The sequence below is a fragment of the Microcaecilia unicolor genome, chromosome 3, assembly GCF_901765095.1.
Source record: "Microcaecilia unicolor chromosome 3, aMicUni1.1, whole genome shotgun sequence".
Taxonomy (NCBI): Eukaryota; Metazoa; Chordata; class Amphibia; order Gymnophiona; family Siphonopidae; genus Microcaecilia; species Microcaecilia unicolor.
The window spans coordinates 186201759-186223551 of record NC_044033.1 but is presented as its reverse complement, the minus strand read 5'-3'; the positions used below and the strand labels follow the sequence as shown (position 1 = coordinate 186223551).

The following is a 21793-nucleotide window of genomic DNA, read 5'->3' as shown; positions in this document are numbered from 1 at the left end:
CCAACCACCTGGAATAGGTTGAGACAGTCTTGGTTTTGTTTCACTGCATGGATGGAGCTGTGGATCTGATGTACCCCAGAAACACAAGGGCTACATCTACACGTACACAGTGAGGCAAAGCCAAGAACGAATCAGCCTGTTTGGGCTGACCTAGGTGAGGTGCAAACCTTGGATGAAGCCCAGTCCCTTGAAGAACATTCATTTCCAACATTCCAGTACAGAGAATGACTGCTAATCATGGAACAGTGCTGGCCCTTAACTTATCTTTCCCCTGCACTTTGACCCTCAAAGAAATTAGTTCTGCAGCTTCCTGGCATCCACAAGCACAGTCCTCAAGGAAGAGAATTAGTACAATGACACTAAATAAACACACTTTACCATGAGAGAGGGCCCTTTACAAAGTCTTATAGCTCCTACCTACCAGAAACAAATGGCACAAGGTATACTTTACCAATTAAAGGATTAAAAAAAAAAGCAACCTGGGATCAGAACCAAAAGAAGCCTGAGAAAAAAAAAAGTCCAGTGTCACACAGAATCAGTTTCAGAAACTCCAGGGCATAAGCACGCTGGTAGCCAGCCAGTTGCATTTTAGGTAAGTAGGTAGTTAGTGAGACAGCCGCAAACTCACAAAAGAAACAAATACACCTCTCTCCATCCCCCTATCCCTTTGTAGCTGAACATTTTGACAAAAGCCAGTATATCATGTATTGTTGTACCAGAGTAATACACTAAGAATATCAAATATATTTATCACTGTATATCTTTACAAGGTATTTACAATATCAGCCTTTACAGCAAATTGGTACAGGCCAATTCTGCACCTGGGGTTTTAAAGATTTTTCCTACAAACCCCATAATGTGACCCCCCCAGGTCCCAATCAGTATTTTTATTTACCTTTACAGTGTTGCCTGCACAAGCGGCCCTGTACACTCTGAGAGGCACCTAGGCTATGAGAGCACTTATATTGCATATAGTTTACAAAAACATTTACACATATGTGCCTTTGAAAATTACTTCTCTGAAGACTACCACAAATAAAGTTACATCAACTTCAAGGCAAGTGCAACTTTGTGCATGCACTTGCCCATGAAAAACTGTTTCTTATAAAATACACACATAAGCACCAACATTAAGTTGAAGACACAAACACTGAAGTACCCAGCCAATCACTCTACCCGTTCTCCACCCCCTAAAACCATAAACATACAAATTGTTTTCCTACAGCCAAGTTTTATGCATCTACATGCCAGAGCAATTTTATTTGTGCCTAGTTGAATATGTAAAAATACTGTTCTATATGCTTAAGTCACTTATTAAAATGATCCTGAGTGCTGGTAAGATGGCCCAAGGATGAAGTGAATGGTTAACACGAGTAAGGTATACACAGCAGGCGTGTGGGCTCCTTGCTCTGCTGACTAAAAGCAGCCTTTACACAGAAGTGCTGTTGCAGTCTGGTCCTTGCTAGGGCAGCAGAGGACAGTGGAAAGAAATCTGTGCCAGGTTCCAAAGCAAGACTTATATACTCTGTATCCATCAACACTGTATAATCAATCTGGCATCATCTGGCCTCTGCACTCCCTTGCACAAAGGATCAAATTTCTTTCCCAGGAGGAACTTCAGTGTTGCTGGAATATCCTCTGTCACGAAAGGTACATATCCAGAAACGTAGAATGGCACTCAGTCACATGACATTTGATCTCTTACAGAAATACTGCAACACAGTCCTGCCCCTGTCACCAGACTGCTTTCCAATATTTTGTGCTCTGCAAGCTGTCATTGAATAAGGTCTAAACCTATAGTACTCAATTTACAGCTTAAGGTCTTACATGAGGCATACCATATAAGAGTATTCTTCAATGCCAGTTTAAAAACTGTGACATGACTATTCCTATTAGAACAAACTTACAAGACTCGCCACACAAATAATACTCAAATATACTTCTTTTCATTTGTAGGCAAAGGTCCAGCTGTAAGTAATCCTAGTCTACATGGAAACGAGGTAGGGTCCTGTTAGCAAATCAGGTGACTGCAATTACTGAACGTGCTTCTGCTGTATGATTTCTATTTATATTCAACGTACAAAGCTATAAACCTTCACATCTGAGCAACCCTGGATTATTCAGCACACACTAAGCTGTCCCCAGTGCAGATTCTGACAGGTGCACATTTACTGATACATCCCGTTTGTCCTAGGAAAAACACACATACACCACCAATGCGGTTCAAACTAGACCCAGATAATCCACTCTTGTACTACGGCAATGTGTCAAACATATACTCAGAAGGCCTGCTGCAGTCAGAGCGACACTCAAACATGGAACCTGCACTAGCACTGAACTCTCTCTTTTTCTTACAGGCACCACAGGGGCCCGCACTGGGAACCCACAAAGCCACTAGCAGAACCCAAGGTCCTGCAGCGGTCGGAGCCGTATCAATCACACACATGCATCAAATGGGCCAGTACGACAAGCCCCGGGGTCGTTCTTTCACCTGATTGGCTGCTGCGCTCGCGACCGGTAGCCGCGAAGCCGATAGAACGTCGTGAGCTCGATGAAGTCGCTGAGGGAGCGCGCGCCCAAGGCAAAGCGGCGCGCGGCCATAACTAGGCGCCCTAGGCGCACCAAGCTTCAGGAGCGGGTCCGGTCACCAGAGCTACAAACACTAGTAACCTCAACCCAGTCCCACACCAGCGCCGGCTTCAGATCTACACTGTCACTGAGATTTACGTCACGCCGTTGCCATACCTACCACCATGACGCAGACTCTGAGCTAATCTCTGACGTTCGAGCGACGACGGCTCAGAATTAGGGGAAAAAATGATGGAAGGAAGATGGCACTTTGGGTGTTGTAGTCTTTCCATTGGAGCTCCAGATAGGAGATTGCAGCAATGCATAACTGTCAAGTCACCCGGTTCCAGGAGGGGGATTTTGGATCAGTTTTGTATTTCTGACAACTCTATCTTGATGCATTATTGGATCTTTAGCACCGATTCAGTGGGTAGAAGTTGGGACTACAAATTCCACGTTGTACTGAGATGTAAGTTCAAAACCAGGACCAGCCATAATCACCCTTCTGGAACTGGATAAATATAGCAGCTCTGTTTTCAAGCGGCGGAGCATGCAATAGCCGTTGATCCGGAGTCCGATTCAGGACCGCAGAACCATGCTCATCAACGGAAGACAGATATAAAATTAGTCAACGAACGCCAGGGCGGAGAAAAGGGGCAGGTTGGGAGTTGTAGTATATGGTGTTGTGGCCAGCCCAGCAGCACATGTGACATGGGCCGCCTGGGAACTGTAGTCTGTGACAGGGTTGAGCGAGGGTTGGCTGCTGGGAGTTGTAGTCTGTGGTCAGGGCGGGGCTAGATCTAGATCTGGCTCCGGGCCGGGGCGCTGCAGTGCCGCGGGCGGCCTCGCGTTCAGGGCTGTGAGCGCATCTCTCTCGACCCTTCGCCTCCTCTTCTCCAGCTCTAGTGAGAGAGCGCTAAGGGCGGCGCTCCCCCTTGGGCGCTGCAGTACCGGCTCCGGCCGGTGGGGGTCGCGGCGTCCCGAGTCCCCAGTGGGCGGGCTCTGGCGTCCCGCAGCAGTAAGAAAAGATCCTGCCGGAGCTCTGCAGCCTGCGTCGCCGCCCCGTCTCCCGGGGGCTGGAGCCTCATGCCGGGAGCCCTGCGCTTCCAGGCCCCGGAGATGGGAGTCCTCAGCATAACGGACCAGGTGAGGCGGTGGCGCTGCTTCGGGCGTCCTCGGTACGCGGGGCTGGGGATGTGCGGCCCAGCACTGCCCTGCCGCTTCCCGCGCTCGCCTCAGGCCGCGGCCTCCTGCGCAGAGCCAAGAGTGGCGCGGTTCTCCCTGCTGCCCTTCCTGGGGGAGCATCAGCGCAGACGCAGGTGCCTGGTGCGATCTGGGGAGGGAGAGGAAGGCCGCTGTCGCTGCTCTCTGGGGCCTGGGATGTGTCAGACCCCGCACTCGCTCTCAGCGATTTTAGGAAAGTAAAAAATCTGCAGGCTCTGTTCGTGCGCGATCAAAATAAACCTCCTCCTCGCAGTCGCCGTACTCGTTTTGGTCTAATTGCTAGCTTTGTGCTTATTTATTTTTTTTAACTATTTGGACGGAATTATATATTTTCTAACCCGCACTTATTCTCCACCAGTTTTGTGCATGCTAAATTGCTTTAACCTAAAAGTCAGCAACCCTTGGATGAAATGTTTCGCGCACCGCCGTTTTGTAAACAAAAGTTGTTGTCACTTCCCGTTCTGACTGATGATGATGACACCAAACTTAAGTAACACTGCGGACTGCAGAGCCCTGGTTCAGCCCTGCAGGCAACATAAGACTCCAACTGAGTGTATCTTATATATTTGTAGCATTGGACCCTTAACTGGACTTCACCTTCATTGCTGCCTGTTGCTTACTGGGGTGGAGAGTTGAGGTTTCCTGTTGTGGTCTACCTGTTCAGGAATTGTTTGTACAGTAGCAGCTGCGGCTGTCAACAGGGAGCTTGGTAAAAACATGGCATAAATTATAGTGCATATTGGCTGTTATGAATTTTTATTTATCGGTGTTATTGGATTGAGGGAAGGAGGTGCATGTTTAGCTTGGTGGTATTTATGAGAGTATTTGACAGACTTGTGTGAAGGGAGCTTAAGAAACCAGTAAGTTCTGAGGCCCATGAAAGAGTAATGGGTGTTCTAGGTGAACCCATCCTTGTGCACCCCACAATTATCTTTTGGCCCTTAGGTTTCCCCTCGCTGAAATTTATTTTAAAAAACGTATAGTTTGCATATGTAAAATCTATGCAGATTACAAAGTGTGTACTTAAAGATACACTTTGATAATAAACTCTACAATTGTGATTGTATCAATGTAAACCCTCAATTATACTGTAAAAATGCACAAGTGCACATAGGACTTTTAAATATTTATGTTGTTGTATGCATGTTTTGAAAAATCATCTATATGAAAATTATCTGCCTAGATAGATTATGGGGTCCTTTTACTAAGCTGTGGCAAAAAGTTGGTTTAGGGTGCCTAACAACAGGTTTTTCTTGTGCACAAAGGTCACTTTTACCAAATCCATAAAATTATTATTATTTGTTACATTTGTATCCCACATTTTCCCACCTATTTGCAGGCTCAATGTGGCTTACATAGTACCATAACGGTGTTTGCCAGTTTCGGTATGAATAGCCGCTTTTCTGTATTTTTTGTGTTAATATGCACAAATATTGCCATTGGCCCATGACCATATGAATAATTAACTGCTACCTGTTTTGTAGGTGATAAGGCCTTATATGATAATACATTTCTACTGTGGATAAAGCACAAGAATGCCCACTCTCCATCTCCCGCCATGTCCCCATCCCAAAAAATACAAACAGTGCTCAGATTGGTAATTGGTCAGTTACTGCAGGACACCTGAACATATCCGGCAGTACACCATTTTAAACTGCGTTAGGCACACTTTAATAAAGGGCCCCTTATGAAAATAGTTTATATTTCTGAACATGGTTCTTGATTTTTGGGAGGTTAATGTGAATGGGTATGCAATGATGGGTAGGACTTGAATTTACTTCCTTTTTCAACTGTTTTCTTGTAATCTTTGTTTATTGGTATCCAATCTTTCTCTTGATATGAACTAACTGGGAAATGCCCCATTTTCTTATTTCTGTTGTGGAATGTGCAGTGTTAAAAAAAACGTTTACATGCTGATCATTTTTTGAGTTTATTTGGCTGTCATGATCTGCCTTTTATGCTTTGACTGCAGCTGCTCTTTACCAGTTTACATGCTCTCTCTCTCTCTGTTGTTCTTGGATAGCAGTGCTGGCTTCAGCTTTGTCCCATTCTTCCCACAGCCTCCCCTGATCCAAGCAATCTTTAATCGTGATGTGGAAGAAGTGCAGTCACTGTTGAGCCAGAAGGAGAATGTTGTGGTGTTGGTGAGTTCTGGGCACATGCCCTTAGTAAGGGAAGGGGGGGGGGGGGGGGGGCTTCTGCTTTTAGAAGCTCTTCTGATATTTCTATATATATATTTTTTCTATTCTATCCTGTGACTTTTATACTGCTTTGAACAAAAACCACAATTAATATTTCATTCAGATATGATATACAATTTTTATCTATAGTTAATTCTTCAAAAAAAGATATAATATTACAAGGAGAACAAATAGACGGATATGATTGAGGTCTACAGAATCCTGAGTGGAACTGGTGGAGGTGAATTGATTTTTTACTCATTCAAAAAGTACAAAGACCAGATGACACTCAATTAAATTGTATGGGAGTACTTTTAAAACACATAGGAGGAAATATTTTTTTTCACTCAAAGAATAGCTAACTGTGGAACTCATTGCTGGAGGATATCTGGGTTTGAAAAAGGTTTGGACAGGTTCCTGAGGAAAAGTCCATAGTCTGTTATTGAGACAGACATGAGGGAAAGCCACTGCTTGCCCTGGGATTGGTAGTATGAAATGGTGTTACTAATTGGGTTTCTGCCTGGTACTTGTGACCGGGATTAGCCATTGTTAGAAGCAGTGTACTGGGCTAGATAAACCATTGGTCTGACCTGGTATGGCTATTCTTATGTTATGTAAATAGGATTTTAAAATTTAATGAAAAAAAACTATAATTAGATATTCATCTAATGGACACTGGTAAACTATTCCATATTTTTGGGCCCTGAAAGTACAAAAAAATGTTTCCAGGTTTTCTTATGGAAGGAATGTTAAGGGTCAGATTTTTTGAATTCCTTAGATATCCCCTGAGACCTGGAGATATTACATTTCCTACCATAAAAGAATTAATGCCGTTAACAATTTTATAAATTTGACAAGCTATTTTAAATTGTATTCAAGATTCTAATCCTAACCAGTGTAAACTGTCCAAAAGAGATCTGACTTCATTGAATTTTCCATATCGATCGAGCAGCTGTATTCTGTAAAAGTTGAAGTTGGTGCATCTGTGTTTATTTACATCGCAATATAATGAGTTGGAATAATTGAGTAATGGAAGTTGTCTGTGCAGTTATTCGAAATCCATTAATCGCGTTGTTTTTTTGCAGATGAAAAAAAATTTATTTACTAAAGCACTAATCTGATATTCATAAGTAAGTGTAGAATCCAAAATTATACTAATTTTGATTTAGGGTCAGTCTTTAAAGATATGTCTGAAGAAAAATTTATTATTTCCGAAGAAACTTTTTGATAGTATCCAAACCTCACTAGTTTAGTCTTCTGTTTATTAAGCTTAAGAAAATTAGCTAATGCCCAGTCCTTCACTAATTTAATTGTTTTAATAATGAAAAAGTACTTTCCAAAGTTTATTGAGCAGGGCATAGAACAAAAATATCAGCATACAGAAAGCTATTTTCTTTGGACTCAAAAACGATTTTGTGTATCTGGATTCATGCAACTTCTCCTCTACATAGGTGGCAGAGTTATATGATTGAACAATTATGCATGAAAAGTTTGCAAGTGTGTGATTTTTTCCCCCCAGCCTTTTGGCCAACGGTTCCAGGCAGTTTGGGAACATTTTTTTATGTCACTAGGCATGTAGTAGGTTGCTAATTTTTTAGCTGTTTCTTCTTTTGCACTGGCTCCCTATCCGTTTTCGCATCCTGTTCAAACTTCTTCTACTAACCTATAAATGTATTCACTCTGCTGCTCCCCAGTATCTCTCCACACTCATCCTTCCCTACACCCCTTCCCGTGCACTCCGCTCCATGGATAAATCCTTCTTATCTGTTCCCTTCTCCACTACTGCCAACTCCAGACTTCGCGCCTTCTGTCTCGCTGCACCCTACTCCTGGAATAAACTTCCTGAGCCCCTACGTCTTGCCCCATCCTTGGCCACCTTTAAATCTAGACTGAAAGCCCACCTCTTTAACATTGCTTTTGACTCGTAACCACTTGTAACCACTCGCCTCCACCTACCCTCCTCTCTTCCTTCCCGTTCTCATTAATCGATTTGATTTGCTTACTTTATTTATTTTTTGTCTATTAGATTGTAAGCTCTTTGAGCAGGGACTGTCTTTCTTCTATGTTTGTGCAGCGCTGCGTATGCCTTGTAGCGCTATAGAAATGCTAAATAGTAGTAGTAGTAGTAGATATCTGTACCTTGTTGCTGTGTAGGTGGGTTGGGATTGGGGTATTATTTTCTCTAAGCAATGTTTGATCTTGATCATTGTTCTTTGTTTGATTCTCTGTTGGCTTAATAAAGATGTTTTAAACACAAGAAGTTGTGGCAACAGTGGATACCCCTGAGGGAGTCCACAGTTTTGATATCCAGCTAGCAGATGTCCTTCCATTTTTCAAAAAACTATGTTGTCTGGTACTCGAGCCCTCCGATTCCTATTTCACTCAATCTAAAAAGCAGTAAATCATGATTGACGGCATCAAATGCCGCCAATACATCAAATTGCAGAAGAACGACCTCTGCACTCGAAGCCACATATCACTTAATCTCAGTTGTAAGTACTATAAGCATGGTTTCTGTACTATGCCTTGGGTGGAATCCATGTTGGGGGAAAAATGCAAATATATAGATTCTTCTAAAAAAAAAAAAAGTGAAAATTGAAAATTTACTACAAATTCCAAAAGCTTTTCCAACCAAGGAATACTGGTGACAGGTGTAAAATTTTCTACTTTTTTTTTTTCTCCAGGACCAAGAGAGACGCACCCCATTGCATGCTGCTGCCTATGTTGGGGACACTTCTATGATAGAGCTCTTAATATTGTCAGGTGAGGGGATAGAGGACACTGCCTTGTTGGTGTAGGTGGGGCTTTTCCCCAAATTAACAATGTTTATTTATTTTTTTGGAAAGCTTGAACATAAGAGAGAAAGCATCATGAGTACTGAATATTTCCTGACTAGAGCTCCCAGTTCTTATTTACAGCTCTTGGGAGGCTTAGAGTGTGCTTTGTGAGTGGTCTTTCTGTTAAGAGCCTTTTAATAAATTAGTCAGCTTATGACGGGAGTGGATTTCCTAGCCCATCTGCAGAAATAATGGGGGTGTTCTGAGAGACTGTATCCAAAGAAGTACTACTGCATCTTCCATGACTTCTCTCCTCTGCTGATCTCCCTGTGCAGGTGCTAGTGTTAACGCAAAGGACACAGTTTGGCTCACCCCCTTACACCGTGCTGCTGCAGCTCGTAATGAGGTAAGGACGCTAGCTTACTTGGTCCTGTGGCTGGGCTTGTACTCGCTGTTGCATTGTCAACAGTGTGGGGGTTTGGTACAAATTTAAGGTGTAATGCTGATTGAGATAAGTGCTTCCTTCATACTAAACAAAGGTTAATCAAACATTCCATAGCGGCGCTCCATTGCCTACCAGCAGATGGAGACTGAAAATACCATACTTTGAAACTGTATCGGAGCATTTTGCAGTTCCTGGCCAGCCAATATGTTCTCAGTCTCCTGCAGATAATAGTGGTCATGCAACTTGTTCAGTCTAAGCTGATTTGGTAGGACACTCTGGGGAGACTTTGTTCAGCTGCGGATGGTGGTTCTGGTTCATCAGCCAAAAGGGGTTTCGGAAGTTACTCCTATTTTGTCATTCCCAAAAAGGAAGGTACCTTCCAGCCTATTTTAGATCTCAAGTGTTGTTAAGTTCCCAGTTTTTGCATGGAAACTTTGTAGTAAGTGATCATTGTCGTTCCCTAGATCTCACAGAAACATATCTTCCTATTCCTATCCAAGAGGTTCATCAACAGTTTCTCTGTTTTGCTGTTTTAGCGCAGCACTTTCAATTTTGCACTCTGCCGTTCAGTTTGGCGACTGCTCCTTGCATCTTTTCCAAGGTAATGGTTGTGGTGGCAGCGGTTCTATGCCAGGAAGGAATCCTAATGCATCTCTATCTCAACAATTGTCTGATTCAGGCCAAATCATGTCAGAGTGAACGAGTCACAACATGCGTGGTACAGTTTCTGTAGTCCTTGGGATGAATATTGAACCCCAGCAAGAGTCAAATCGATCTGACCCAGATGCTCGAGTATCTGAGAGTTTGCTTCAACATTCTGTGGGGAAAGTATCTTTCCTTCTTCAGATGTGAACCTGCAAACTACAGGGACAGATCCGCAAATTTGTAATCCAGGGCTCCGTAAGCCAAGAATTACTTACAGGTTCTGGGTTCAGTGGCATCCACCATGGATATAGTTCAGTGGGCCAGAGCACATACGAGTTCTTTTCACTGAGCCCTATTATGAGTCAAAGGGACATCCTTTGTTGGGTCCAGGTTTCTTCATCTGCTTGTTATTAGATGATACATATGGTCTTGTGAATTTGTCTGCTAAATGGCGTTTCTTTTCAGTTTTTATGTATGATTCTATGTTGTAAACCACTGTGATCTTACTTCTTGTAAGTCAAGCGGGATAGAAAGTGTAATAAACTAGAACTATTCTCTAGGGTATAACTATTAGAAATACTGGTGGCCAGGAACTGCACAGTTCTCCTATACAGCTTCAAAGTTAGGTGTTCTCAGCCTCCATCTGCTGGTAGGTGAGCATAACCCAAGTGACTGGACCGGTCTGGTGTGCCTTAAAGGAAAGAAAATTAGCAAGTAAGATCTAATTTCTTCATCAGTACTGTGACAACAGTTCACATCAAACAATTGATAGGATAGTGGGCATATAGGATTTTATATATAGTCCCACTGATAAGACTTTTTGAGATGCATATCTCTAAGCTACTACATATAGTTCAGTTTATTTTAATTTGATATGCCGCCCTTCGGCATATAGAGTCCTCAAGCAGCAGCATGTTGTGCTCATATGGGTAACTTAGTGATTGGCTCAAAATTCCCCTTGTCAGAGGTCTACATTTACATCTATTAACCTGTCCCAGAGCCTCTACCGGATTTTATTGTATCTAGCATTAGTCCCTCTAAGACAGTAGGTCAGCTCCTCAGAATTGGTAATTTCAAGGACCTTGACCTGCCAGCGAGCTACTGCAAATTTGGTGGCCAACCTCATTTTGGGTCTCTGGTTCTCTCATGTCCTTAATGTCTTATCTTTCCAAAGCACCAACTGTGCTACCTCAGGGCTCAGATGCACCACCTGCCCCAAGACCCAGAAGATTTCAAGAAAAACTTGGCATCTAGATCTCTGCAGAGGAGGGCAGTTCCATACATTCCTTATCCCTTTCCTCAGAAGGAATTAATATGGTATAATAGCCTAAAGATGAGATCTGCCCTCCTGCAGCAAATCCGTTTGGTGTGCAGTATGCCAAATCTCAAAAAAGTATGCCTTATCGAGATTAAGCCTATGTTCCACATTCCATTTATCCATAATCAAGTGGAAAAGAGACTCCCCATTACACCCTCCAATAGATTGCTGAGATGCTTTTAGTCCTTCCATCCCTTTAGTACAAAAAAGGCTTTTGTGAGGGTGGATTGTGGCAGTATGTTGCTTAGCTACTTTGTACCTTTCTCATCTATTCGCCGAGTCTTTAGGAGGCTACCTTACCCACTTCCAGATAATGAAAGGGAAAGATAGAAGTTTGTTGAATGTCATGTTGAAAACGGGTGAGGAAATGTGGAGTTATTTAACAAAGAAAAACTTTTTGTTTGCTCGAGCATATGGTGAAAATTACTACTACTACTACTAATCATTTCTATAGCGCTACTACACATACGCAGCGCTGTACACATTATATGCAGGTACTTTTTCTGTCCCTAGAGGGCTCACAATCTAAGTTTTGGTACCTGAGGCAATGGAGGGTTAAGTGACTTGCCCAGCATCATAAGGAGCTGCAGGGGGAATTGAACCCAGTTCCCCAGGGTCAAAGTCCGCTCTACTAACCACTAGGCTACTCCTCCACTCCACAATTGATGCTATTTATAGTCTGTTGAATATATTTAGGAATAACAAAAGAGAGGGAACGAAGTACAGACTAAAGTCCAAACAAAAAAAAACAGCACCACAGGCCTTTAAAAATGGAACACAGTTCTTTAATGAATGAGCCTTGACAAAAAGACCCAACACGTGGTTTGGTGACTTTCGCCTGCGTCAGGGGTCACAGTGATGACGTGGAAAACTTGGGGAATAACTCAAATTTCCTTAGCGTCCCTCCGGACCGGACCAGGATTGGACTGTTGGGTTGTGCCCGCCTACCAGCAGCACAACCCAACAGTCCAATCCTGGTCCGGTCCGGAGGGACTAAAGGAAAGCAAATTAGCAGGTAAGATCTAATTTCTCCATATTCCTCTACAATATATTATTCCTTACCCCACGTTTGGATACAGAAAGTGAAAGTGCCTTGTTGCTTTGTAGCTTTTACTATATGAGACGTGGGGTAAGGAATAATATATTGTAGAGAAATATATTTGAGTTATTCCCCAAGTTTTCCACGTCATCACTGTGACCCCTGACGCAGGTGCTAGTCACCAAAACATGGCCCGTGTCAGGTCTTTTTGTCAAGGCTCATTCATTAAAGAACTGTGTTCCATTTTTAAAGGCCCGTGGTGCTGTTTTTTTTGTTTGGAATATATTTAGGAATCAGGAGTATTTTAAGAGTTTGTTTTTGTTTTTACCTTTACTGTATATATGAGAAGCTTATGTTTTAATATTGTTATCCCCTGAGAATGTAGAGAACGTGCAGTAGTTATTCAAAGTCGTTAAATCGCGGGAGGATTTTAAAAAATTACAAGCAGACCTTACGAGACTGGGAGACTGGGCATCTAAATGGCAGATGACGTTTAATGTGAGCAAGTGCAAAGTGATGCATGTGGGAAAGAGGAACCCGAATTATAGCTATGTCATGCAAGGTTCCATGTTAGGAGTCACGGACCAAGAAAGGGATCTAGGTGTCGTCGTTGATACGTTGAAACCTTTTGCTCAGTGTGCTGCTGCAGCTAAGAAAGCAAATAGAATGTTAGGTGGTATTAGGAAAGGAATGGAAAACAAAAATGAGGATGTTATAATGCCTTTGTATCGCTCCATGGTGCAACCGCACCTCGAATATTGTGTTCAATTCTGGTTGCCGCATCTCAAAAAAGATATAGTGAAATTAGAAAAGGTGCAGAGAAGGGCGACGAAAATGATAAAGGGGATGGGACGACTTCCCTATGAGGAAAGGCTAAAGCGGCTAGGGCTCTTCAGCTTGGAGAAAAGGCGGCTGATGGGAGATATGATAGAGGTCTATAAAATAATGAGTGGAGTTGAACGGGTAGATGTGAAGCGTCTGTTCACGCTTTCCAAAAATACTAGTACTAGGGGGCATGTGATGAAGGTACAATGTGTTAAATTTAAAATGAATCGGAGGAAATTTTTCTTCATTCAACGTGTAATTAAACTCTGGAATTCGTTGCCAGAGAATGTGGTAAAGGCGGTTAGCTTAGCAGAGTTTTAAAAAGGTTTGGACAGCTTCCTAAAGGAAAAGTCCATAGACCGTTATTAAATGGACTTGGGGAAAATCCACTATTTCTGGGATAAGCAGTATAAAATGTTTTGTACATTTTTGGGATCTTGCCGGGTATTTGTGACCTGGATTGGCCACTGTTGGAAACAGGATGCTAGGCTCGATGGACCTTTGGTCTTTTCCAGTATGGCAATACTATATATATATATATATATATATATATATATATATATATATATATATATATATATATATATATATATATATATATAGATAGATATATGTATAGATAGATAAAATAAAAGTGCGCTCAAAAAGGACGTTAAATATTGAGGTAAATGAAAAGAGAAGGAGATGTGGGGCAGGAATCTAACTCATGAACCCAAATGCAACTCACCTTCAACCTGGACGGACAAAGAAAGCAGTTAAATCTCAAATCCAAAATTCAATTTCTGCAGTGTATGCAAATTAGCCCCAAATTATGGAATTTTACCACTCCAATCACTGTAAAAATGAATCTCCTAATCTTCTAGTCTAATAGTATGAATGAAGGCACATCCAATTGCAATTTTTAGCAGGTCTTAACAATCTAGGGAATTGATAAATTTAAATTTGAATCTAATATTGAAGAAACAGTAATAAGATTTTAAACTATACTCTGTTCAATGTGTTGAACAAATGTAAATTTTTAAAAATTTGTTGAAATATGAGTGTAACAGGAATATCCTATCAAAACACAAGCAACATAATTCTGAGTTACCTTCAAAGTCTTAACTGCATTCTTCGAAATGCCAACCAATAATCCATTGTAATGATCAAACAAGGAGCTAATTGTATTTGTATCATCAGTCTGAAAGATTTGTTAACTTTTCAAATTATCTCCTCACTCTTCTCGGCTTGCAAAAAACAGAGCTAATAATTTTTTTCACATAAGTCTTTATTGACAGTGTAGAATCTAAAATAACCCCTAAATCCTCATCTCAATAGAAATGGGAATACAAACATCAATCTCAAACTGTTGTGGTACATCAGAAGTTGGATATCCAGATAATACAATTTTGAGTCTTTTTCATATTCAACTTCAGATGATTTTCTCTTAACCAATATTTAGTAAATCTCAGACAATGCAAGTCTTTTTATTGTATAATCAGTAAAAGAAATTGAATGTCATCTGCATACAATCTAAAGGATTTGGGCACCTCAGCAATCTACACAATGGTATCTACAACACATTAAACAGGATAGCTAATAATGCAGACCCTTGTGGTACACCTGTACTTGAGTCGTAAACTCTCGATTTCTCAATACGATCAACAGCTGACAACTTTCTATTATCAAGGAAAGAATTAAACCATTGTAATACTAGACATCAAACACAATAGATTTCAATCTATTGAGTAAAATTTGATGGTCTACAGTATCAAACGCTGTGCATTCTAGAAAGCTAGATGGGAGCAGTGGTAAGCCTGTGTAGTCTTGTTTGTTGGGGGCCCTGGGTTTTGGTTACTGTGTAGTAATTCAAGGGCTGGTGTTTTGATTTGATTCTAAAAGAAAACACTCCCTCTCTTCTCTCTCTCGGGTGTCAAACCCGGGTGACCGGGTCCCTCCTCCACTCGTCCCCTTCTGAAGGTGTCTTGCTGTCTGGCTCTCTTTTGGCAGACTGACAGTCTTGAGTGCTGTGGGGTCTGCCTTTGTCCTGTCTCTCTGGGCTCTGTTTAAAAGAAAGAAAAAGTGGGAGCTGAAGAGAGAGAGAACGATGTGCTGAAAAAGGAAGAAAACGTGTTTGTTTGTTTTTTTTTGGGGGGGGGGGGGGGTTCCCTCCGCAGTGGTATCTTTGTGTTTGGGCCTCTTAGCAGCCTGCCTTTTGCCTTCCCGTCGGGTCAGTGTGTGTGTGGGGGTCATGGTGTTCCCGCAGTGTTTCCTGGATGGCGATGTTGCAGAGACAGAAGCGCTGCGCTGTGTGTCAGCGTCGGGGAGTTGATTCAACTGTATATAGCTTCCGCTTGACTCCGGAGCGCTCCGACGCAGGGTGTGTGGCTTACAGTCTGGTTCTGCTGGCTTCAGGTTCTGGACCTTTGACAGGCCTGTGCTCGGGCAAGCCCGCTAAGGCGGGTGTGCCGATTTAGGCGGGAACCGCCGCCATCTTGCCCAGTGCATCAGTACCCAATCTTCCTCCATGCTTGGAACCTGCTTTATCACTTGGGGCACTGTTGGTATGGCAGGTCTTCCTAGATGCTTCTGAAGTGGATTTTCCCCCTGAGTTTGTTTTGGCTATGTGCAAGGCTTTTTGTTTAAAACAGTCGGGCTCTGCACAGCAATAGGAGGCTGCACTGCAATTAGAACCCGCTGCCTTGCCTCCATCCAAGCGCTATGGGGGGTGGGGGGGGGGCTTGGGAAGATGAGGACCTTATGGAATGTGCCTCCCTGGTGTCTGAGGTGTTGCCTCCCTGATCTGAGGATGAGGACATTGGGGACCAGAAGCATTTGCTGGGGGTTCAGGCCTGGCAAGAGGAGCTGCCTCTGGGGAAGGACCCCTCGGTGGTGCGTATTTTTCACCTCAAGGAGCTGTAGGAGCTCAATTTGCAGGTGTCGACAGTTCTCCAGTTCGAGGAGGCTCCACCAGAGGCCCCCAGGGCGATTGACCTGTTTCTTAAGGGTGTGCGGAAGTCCTCTTGGTCCTTTTCCCATGCACCAGAACATTAGGGATGTCATTCAGGCACAGTGGGCTTCCCCTGATGCGCCTTTCTGTGTGGCAAAGTCGATGGTTCATCTGTATCCCATTCCAGAAGAGGATCATGATTCTTTTAAGGCCATCTATGGTGGATAGGTAGTCTCTGCTGTCACGAAGAAAAATACGTTGGCCGGAGTGCATTCTGATGATTGGGCTGTCGCGGATCAGCAGGCTGCCAAATTGGAGATGGGTGCTTCCTTCTTATCGGATGCTCTTTGTGTCCTGCTTTGTGGTTCTTCTAAGTCCATGGCTGTTAGTGTGGCGGCCAGGCAGTTCTTGTGGGTTCGAGGCTGGTCGGCGGATGCGGCTTCTAAGTCTAAGCTCGGCAGATTTCCCTTCCGTGGCTCCTTGTTATTTGGGGAAGATCTGGCTAAGGGGTGAAGAGCCTGGGTGAGGCTAAGGTTCCTCTTCTTCCGGAGGATAGGCCTAGGGCAGATGGCAGAGGTATGCCTCAATTTCGGGACACGCATCGCTACAGGCCTGGTAGGGGAGGCGGGGCTCAGCGTAGTAATTTCTTTCAGCGCGTGCAGTCCTTTTAGGGGAGCCGCCGGGACGGTTGGGATTCTGGACCCTTGGTGGCTCTCTCGGGAAGATCTGCCCAATGAAGGTGTTCGGGTCCACCCCTTGGTTCCTGCAGGGGCAAGGCTGCAGGACTTTTACAGGGAGTAGACCCAGATTACCTTGGAATAGTAGGTGCTCAAGGTTGTCCGAGACGTCTATGCGCTGGAGTTTGCCCATTCCTTGGTGGATGCTTTTGTGGTGCCTCCTTGCCGAGCGCCTTGGAAAGTTCAAGCGGTATGCCATACTCTTTGTTCGCTGGTGGCCTTAAGGGCTGTGGTTCCTGTACCGAAGTAGGTAGAGATAGTTATTCCATCTAGTTCATGGTTCCAAAGGAGGAGGGATCCTACTTCCCTATGATCTCATGGGAGTTAGTTGCGCTCTTCAGGTGCTTTCTTTTCACATGGAAACGTTGCGCTTGGTTATTCTTTTCGCATGGAAACGTTATGCTCTGTTGTTCTGGCCGTTCAGCCCAGGGAGTTCCTGTCTTCTTTGGACCTGACAGAGGCATACTTTTGTATTCCTTTGTGCCAGGCTCATCAGCGCTTCCTTCGCTTCTCGATTTTGGGGAGATATCAGTTTTGTGTGTTCCCCGTACCTTCTTCTTCGGGGACTGGTGCAACACAGCCTGAGGTGGTGGCTGATGCCTGCCCACCTTTTTTTGGGGGGGACGACACGTCTGGATTCTCTGCAGTGGATAGTGGTAACGGGTGCTAGTCTGGCTGGCTTGGGAGCACATTATTGGAACTGAGAGCAATCCAGTTGGTGCTTCTTGCGTTCCGTCCCTTCTCCAAGGCGCGTTGGTGCGCATGATTACTACTACTACTACTATTTAGCATTTCTATAGCGCTACAAGGCATACGCAGCGCTGCACAAGCATGATGTCAGACAACGCCACGGCAGTCACCTACATCAATCATTGGGGTGGCACAAAGAGCAGGTCTGTGGGAGAAGTATCTGTCCTCTTATGGACAGAGGCCCATCTTGCAGGTCTCTCTGCGATTCACATGGCAGAAGTGGACAATGGAAACTGCATCCGTTGCCAATGCTCAGGTACCTCATTTCTTCAGTCCCAGGAAGGACAGTCTAACGGAGGGTCTCGATGCGCTGGGTCAGCCTTGGCCCAGAGGTGGTCTTCTTTATGTGTTTCCTCTGTGGCCCCTGTTTGGCTGAGTTCTTCAATGTGTTCAGTGACATATGCCAGTCTGGTGGTCCTGGTGACTCGAGACTGGCCTCTGAGACCCTGATAGGGGATCTCATACAGTTCTTTTGTGAGAGCGTTTCCTCTTTTTCTGGTGTTTTAGCTTAGGGGTCATCTGCTGTATTAAGCATAGACTGTCTTTCTGGGTACTGCACAGCCCACTTAGACTTACTTGCAGCTCAGTTTGTTGCCGGTCTCCATATCCTGGTCGGAGTGCATAACCCATCTGTGCTTGTCTAGAGGGACTAAAGGAAAGCCAATTAGCAGGTAAGACCTAATTGCTCCTTTCAGCATCATGATTTGTTTGAAACCCACGCTGGTTCTGATCAAGGATGTCATTAAAAACTGAACAAACTGTTCATGTATTATTTTTTCAATAACCTTAGCACATGGGACAAGTTATATAAAGCATTTCATAACATTTCAAATATAAAGCAACAGCATAAAAATAAGTGCAATATCAGTAATATAGAAACAACAATCCACATACCAGTCCTAGCATGCTGTCTTCCATTACTCAGTCTGATGATGAGCAGTGGGCTGATGACTAGATTCAATTCCCATTGTTGTTGCTTGTGGACTTAGGTAAGCCATATAAACCCTCCAGTGCCTTGCTATAAACTTAGTTTGTAAGTCCTCTGGGGATAGGGAATACCTGTTGGTACCTGAATGTAACTTACCTTGAACCTTTGAGAAAGGTGAACTGAAATAAAAAGGATTAAAGCATGTCAAAAATGGATCAAATCATCTAGCAAATGCAGAAAGCTGCCAGAGGGCTTACAATCTAAATTGCACCCAAGGTGATGGAGGGTGAAATGATTTGTCCAAGGTCACAAGGAGTATCAATGGGTAAAGCAGTATTTGAACCTGTACTTCCCTGCTTCTTTGCCAGCTGCTATAACTGCTATAACTTTGTGCCTGCCATACAGATTTTGATATTGCTTTGCGTTATAACTGATATCCCTCACAGTGAATCTGAAGAGTTGGAAATAATCTTCCACATACTGTGATGTGAATGTGAATTTCATTCCTGTTACGGTATGTGAAAAATTAATCTATTTGGAGATAAACCTTGTAGAGACTGCAGTGAGGAAAGTCTCCCATATGACAGGAATAGATTGATTTATTTCCATTAGGAAGTCTAACCAACCTTGGTGCTTGGCTCTGTGCGGGCACCATTTCTCTTGCAGAAAGCGGTCAACTGCCTTTTGAAGCATTCTGCAGATGTGAATGCCCGTGATAAATACTGGCAGACACCGCTGCATGTTGCTGCTGCCAACCGAGCCACCAAATGCGTGGAGGCACTGACATCATTACTGAATAGCGTGAACGTGGCGGATCGCACAGGCCGCACGGCATTGCATCATGCTGTGCACAGCGGCCACACTGAGGTGAGCCACAACATAGAGTCTAGGGCAGGCCACAGGTATCCAAGAGGTCTGTATCCTTTGCCAGATACAAAGGATGCTGGTGCTTTACTCCCTATAATGTGGTGAGGAACTGTATGCTTTCATTAACTATGGCAGATGCTTGGAACTGAAGCTGGGGTGCAGGGAGTTTTTCTGGCTTTCTCTTTGAGCACTTGTATCCTTTTGTCGGTTGAATGTTCTCCTGATTTTTTTTTTCCCTTTTCTTATGTCATCTCTTCTCTCTTCCACTCCCCCCACCCCCAAAACACCCAGATGGTGATCCTGCTGTTAAACAAGGGGGCCAACCTAAATATTTGTGATAAAAAGGAGCGGCAGCCAATACATTGGGCAGCTTTCCTGGGTAAGGCATGTGAGGGGAGGTGGGCTGTTCAGTTTCTCAGTGAAATTTCTGATCACATGGTTTATTTCCAGCATGAAAGAGTGGCTTTCAGCACTCCACCTTTGGCCCGGGGTGTGCGAGCCATGACCCAAGTGAAATATGGGTGATGGCGCAAAGCTAGAATGAGGAGGAGAATATGATTTGGCTGGTGTGGCAGTACCCACTGGTTTATGAGGAGTGGATAGAGATAGAAGGGGAGTATAGTCTTGGTATATCAGCTCTTTTTTTTCCTCTTGTCTAATGTATTTTTTCCTCCCCTCCTGCCTCCCAGGGCACTTGGAAATCCTGAAGCTGCTGTTGGCTCGTGGGGCAGATGCTTTGTCCAAGGATAAGAGGGGTTACACCCCTCTCCACTCAGCTGCTGCCAGTGGGCAAATCGACATTGTGAAGCACCTGCTTAGGTTAGGAGTTGAGGTGAGAAGGCAGCTAAGGTGATGTAAGAACACATCAAACCTGTGTTTAAGATGTTAGTGATTACCATTTTACAGCAGATGATTAGAACTCAATGTCTTTGTACCAGATTGCTCAGAAGTAAGCTCCTTACTATCTGTGTTCCCGTATTAGTAGGTGTGTATCTATAGATTCCAGAAGAAAAATCTGAAGACTACCACCAATAGAGGTCCAATCCTTTGCAATCAGATTCCAGTTGTACCAAAAGCACCTGGCGATGCCCTTGCGTTTCATGGCTATTGTAAAGCTCAGTTATTCTGAGTCATTGCTTCTTTTTTTTTTTCTTTCTTTCTTTTATTGATGTTTGTTTTAGCTATGCTTTTTCAATAGTAGCTCAAGATTTTATAGCTTGAATATTTTTATTTAAAACTTATTGTACTGTCTTTATAGTTGTAAATTGTGTTAGGGAGAGGTGGGATAGAAAAATGATAAATAAAATAAACTGAAAATGTGCTTTTGATACGGACGGTGGCATGACCTAATGTTTTCCAGGCAAGATAGGCAGAGTACTTCTGGTGACGCAGGTTCTGTCCCTCATCCTAAGAGTCTCTGACAGCTCTTTCCTTAACCCTTTTGCTTTAGATCGATGAGCCAAATAGCTTTGGTAACACTGCGCTGCACATAGCTTGTTACATGGGTCAGGACGCTGTGGCCAATGAGCTTGTCAACTATGGTGCCAATGTCAATCAGCCCAATGAGAAGGGCTTTACCCCTCTGCACTTTGCAGCTGTCTCCACCAATGGGGCTCTGTGCCTGGAGCTTCTGGTGAACAATGGAGCTGATGTCAATTTCCAGGTATGTTCTGATGCTGTGAGGTGGTGCTCATTGTTTCCATAAGTCTGTTGGCCCACATGCATGAGTAAACGGCCTTCCCTCTTCTCTGACAGTCCTATGTGTTCCCTCACCAAGGCTGTATATCTTGCTGCACTTCTTATACAGTGATGACCTTTCAGGCATTGGTAGCTGACTTGGAAAAGGGGAGGTGAGCAAATCTGCCACTTATTTGAAGACCCTATTCTTTCTTAACAGAGTAAAGAAGGGAAGAGCCCATTGCACATGGCTGCTATCCATGGGAGGTTTACACGTTCCCAAATCCTCATACAGAATGGTAAGAAGCACCAGTGTTCAACAGATGTTTTTCTTTTCTATTTCTATCCATAACTTCCTATCGCAGAGCATTCTGGGGTTTGTAGTGTTGTGCTTGAAGCAAATACAGAACTGCAAATCAAGGTTCACTTCAACATGGATGAACTGTCCTGTGTTGATAGAACTCTGGCATTTACTGACATGTCACTTGTCATGAATATGCTGAGCAGACAGAACATATGGTCTCTCTTTGTGAGTTACTGTTTCCTTTTTCAAAACCGAAGAAAAGAGAGCCCTGACCTAGAGGAGTAAAGGAGACTCTTTTATTTTCAGGTGGTGAAATAGACTGTGCTGATAAATATGGCAATACTCCCCTCCACGTCGCTGCTAGATATGGTCACGAGCTGCTAATTAGTACTTTGATGACAAATGGTGCTGACACTGCGAGGTGAGCTTCTTTTGCAAGCTTGTGGGGGTATGTTAGGGAACAGGAGGGATGGAGTTACACTAAGAAGAGGAAGAAAAGAAATATAGGTGTGCACTAACAAAATGTATTTCATTTTATTTTATGTTACTTTTAAAAATACTTTAAATTTCCTCTTTATTC

General features: G+C 43.6%; 2 protein-coding genes across 3 annotated transcripts in view; one reads left to right on the top strand and one right to left on the bottom strand.

Annotated features, from left to right (window-relative positions):
- COQ10A (coenzyme Q10A) overlaps positions 1-3178 on the bottom strand; it is a 62885-nt gene extending 59707 nt beyond the window's left edge. The window contains exon 1 of one of the 2 annotated variants that reach the window (XM_030196779.1): positions 2750-3178. Coding sequence is in view for 1 of the 2 variants with exons in the window: in XM_030196777.1 (XP_030052637.1) it covers positions 2492-2601 (110 nt within the window). In the remaining variant the exon portion in view is untranslated. Of the gene's footprint in view, positions 1-2491; positions 2700-2749 lie in introns of those variants that run through there. The other variant, XM_030196777.1, reaches the window with a different exon arrangement.
- Positions 3179-3593: 415 nt separating this feature from the next.
- The window catches only part of ANKRD52 (ankyrin repeat domain 52), a 124190-nt gene continuing 105990 nt past the window's right edge, over positions 3594-21793 (top strand). Inside the window, exons 1-10 of the mRNA XM_030196776.1 lie at positions 3594-3714; positions 5853-5936; positions 8657-8735; positions 9085-9155; positions 19032-19232; positions 19524-19611; positions 19922-20064; positions 20683-20895; positions 21130-21208; positions 21520-21634. Of these exons, the coding sequence (XP_030052636.1) occupies positions 3655-3714; positions 5853-5936; positions 8657-8735; positions 9085-9155; positions 19032-19232; positions 19524-19611; positions 19922-20064; positions 20683-20895; positions 21130-21208; positions 21520-21634 (1133 nt within the window). The 5' untranslated portion in view covers positions 3594-3654. The remainder of the gene's footprint in view (positions 3715-5852; positions 5937-8656; positions 8736-9084; positions 9156-19031; positions 19233-19523; positions 19612-19921; positions 20065-20682; positions 20896-21129; positions 21209-21519; positions 21635-21793) is intronic.